The sequence below is a fragment of the Cryptotermes secundus genome, unplaced genomic scaffold, assembly GCF_002891405.2.
Source record: "Cryptotermes secundus unplaced genomic scaffold, Csec_1.0 scaffold318, whole genome shotgun sequence".
NCBI classification, from domain to species: domain Eukaryota; kingdom Metazoa; phylum Arthropoda; class Insecta; order Blattodea; family Kalotermitidae; genus Cryptotermes; species Cryptotermes secundus.
In genome coordinates, this window is record NW_019730108.1 from 1,279,868 (window position 1) to 1,282,239 (window position 2,372).

Consider the following 2,372-nt stretch of genomic DNA (forward strand, 5'->3'; position numbering starts at 1 on the left):
GTCGAATCCAAAACTCTGAGTGCAAACTCAGGATCTGTGCTGTGATTTCACTCGGAATCTCTTGTGATACTCGAGACACTCGTGATACTGAACAGTCGCCGGAGCTACACTCTCTTATACATATAGCCAGCGTTCGGGCGGGATAGGGAATACCTTATCGAAGAGTTAGTTTCATCTGTTGCTTAGGAAATGCTAGCACAGAACACCTTGTAGAAGTGTTTGGTTTCATCCGTTGTTACGCAACGGAACCTCTTATCCTCTCATCTCCGGGGAAACGCGTTTGTTGTTTCGGCAATTCCTATGCAACGGCCCACTGTTATTGCGTTTCCATGGAAGTATACTTCCCGGTTTCATCCGTTGTTACGCAACGGAACCTCTTATCCTTTAATCTCCGGGGAAACGCGTTTGTTGTTTCGGCAATTCCTATGCAAATGTTATTGCGTTTCCATGGAAGTATACTTTCCGGATTCACGCGTGGCCGGGTACAGCTAGTAGGTATATAAAAACGCGCGGATTCGAATGCAACGTTGTGTCAAAATTTCGAAGCAATCGGCGAAGAACTTTCGGAGATTTTCGAGGGCTAACAAACGAACATTTACATTTTTATTTATATAGATTATTATTATTTTACTGTAATTGGGTGTTCACCCGGTGACAGTAGAACTTAAGGATAATCTATAGCATAAGGGAACAATACAAAACAAAATACAGTACAGTAAGCAAACAAGGTACACACAGTGCAAATCCAAACATATAAAGTTATAAAAGGGCATGTGCTTGTGTTTCACTGCACTCGAACAAGGACACCTCACTCCGAAATATCTGTCCGCGTGAAAACAAGTTTAAATGATGTAACCGTGTAAATGACTTCACGCACTAACGTGATATTTACTGGTATCCCTCAAGCTCGGACTTCAACCGTTACATCATGGTTACAAAGTTGCTAGATTTCTGCTTTCAATATAAGCCCCTACATGGAATCAGAATCGCCACATAGGGGATTTTTCTTCCGTAAGGTTGCCTACGCAAAGTGTGCCGCAGTTCAAGACATTATAATAACATTATAAGCAGGTGAATAACACATAATCTAATTAGCTATATGGTTTGCTCTTCTGCTATGTCAATGTTAAACACATGCAGTGTTTCAGTTCACTTAAAATTCCACTTGTCCTTACCTCTCCTTTTGATTTTCTTCGCAGGTCTGTCGATAGAATGTTACCAGTGCAACTCGGCGTACGATCCGAGGTGTGGCGACCCATTTGATAGCTATTCACTGGGACAGGTCAACTGCAGTATGAAACCTCCACTGGAACACCTAACACAATTAAAAGCCACTATGTGCCGCAAGATAATCCAGAAAGGTAAGTCCTGCGACTTCCTCTTAGAACAACTTCGATCACTCGCACTCTTATTTCAAGAATATCGATACCACTGAACCAACAAACAACAACTGGAATAGGTAGGGAAACGGTTATCATTCTTCATATGTCAATAATCGAATCGGAAATAATAAGCTTGGCGTTTCGATTGTCGTTTAATTATGTCGTGGTACTACTTGAAAAGTATTTTATTTTTGGTACCAGGCGTTAAAATTACATGTTACTTCTGAATTAGGAGCAACGTAACAGAACGTTTGAGACAGAAGCAGGTAATTTATGAACGAATCATTCTAAAACAAATCTTGAAATGAAGGTGTCCTCCAGTACCTTTCATAATCAATGGTTTTTTTATCAATTAAATCATACCCTCTATTATAATTTTAATGAGTCAAGACGTGTAGGTCGGAGTATAGATAAGTCATGTTCTGACATCTTTGTCATAAATTTTTGCACTTGGCAGTTTATTACTGTGAATTCATTCTAAAAGAAACGTCTAGTGAATCATATCAAATTGCATCGTTCCGTGATCCAGATGATAGGTCTCTTTTTCCGGTGATAAGGCCGCTGAAGAATAAAATTCACGACTCATCTCTAACACCGTTGCATGGAGCGTATACCTCCAAGTTTGAATGACGCGGTGGTTGGGTACAAGTGCATCTTCACTTATGCTTACAGTTATGCTGCTCATGTTGCCTGAATGTGAAGATCCTACACGAAAACCTTCCGGAAAGGTGTCTTTTCCAAGTAACTAGAAGAATAAGTACAGGGAGTTTTTTAAACTTTGTTGACCGGTTCACGGCTCTGCGCTTCACGGCGAAACGGTGCGTCTTTTGCTGCGAGGTGCATACGAATTTTGCGGTTGAATCAGCATGACTGGTGGCCAATAACTTTTCGAATGAAGAAAAGTAATTAACTTGTGGACCGATTGACGGTATTATGTTTCACGGCGAACAGTGGGATTCATTCATGGGAGTTTCTTTATGATTTGTCAGC

The 2,372-nt window shown here is 40.7% G+C and overlaps 1 protein-coding gene across 1 annotated transcript in view; it reads right to left on the reverse strand.

Annotated features, from left to right (window-relative positions):
• LOC111866062 (cytochrome c oxidase assembly protein COX18, mitochondrial) overlaps positions 1 to 1,344 on the reverse strand; it is a 58,010-nt gene extending 56,666 nt beyond the window's left edge. The window contains exon 1 of the mRNA XM_023854605.2: positions 1,176 to 1,344. Within this exon, the coding sequence (XP_023710373.1) occupies positions 1,176 to 1,259 (84 nt within the window). The 5' untranslated portion in view covers positions 1,260 to 1,344. The remainder of the gene's footprint in view (positions 1 to 1,175) is intronic.
• Positions 1,345 to 2,372: the final 1,028 nt, after the last annotated feature.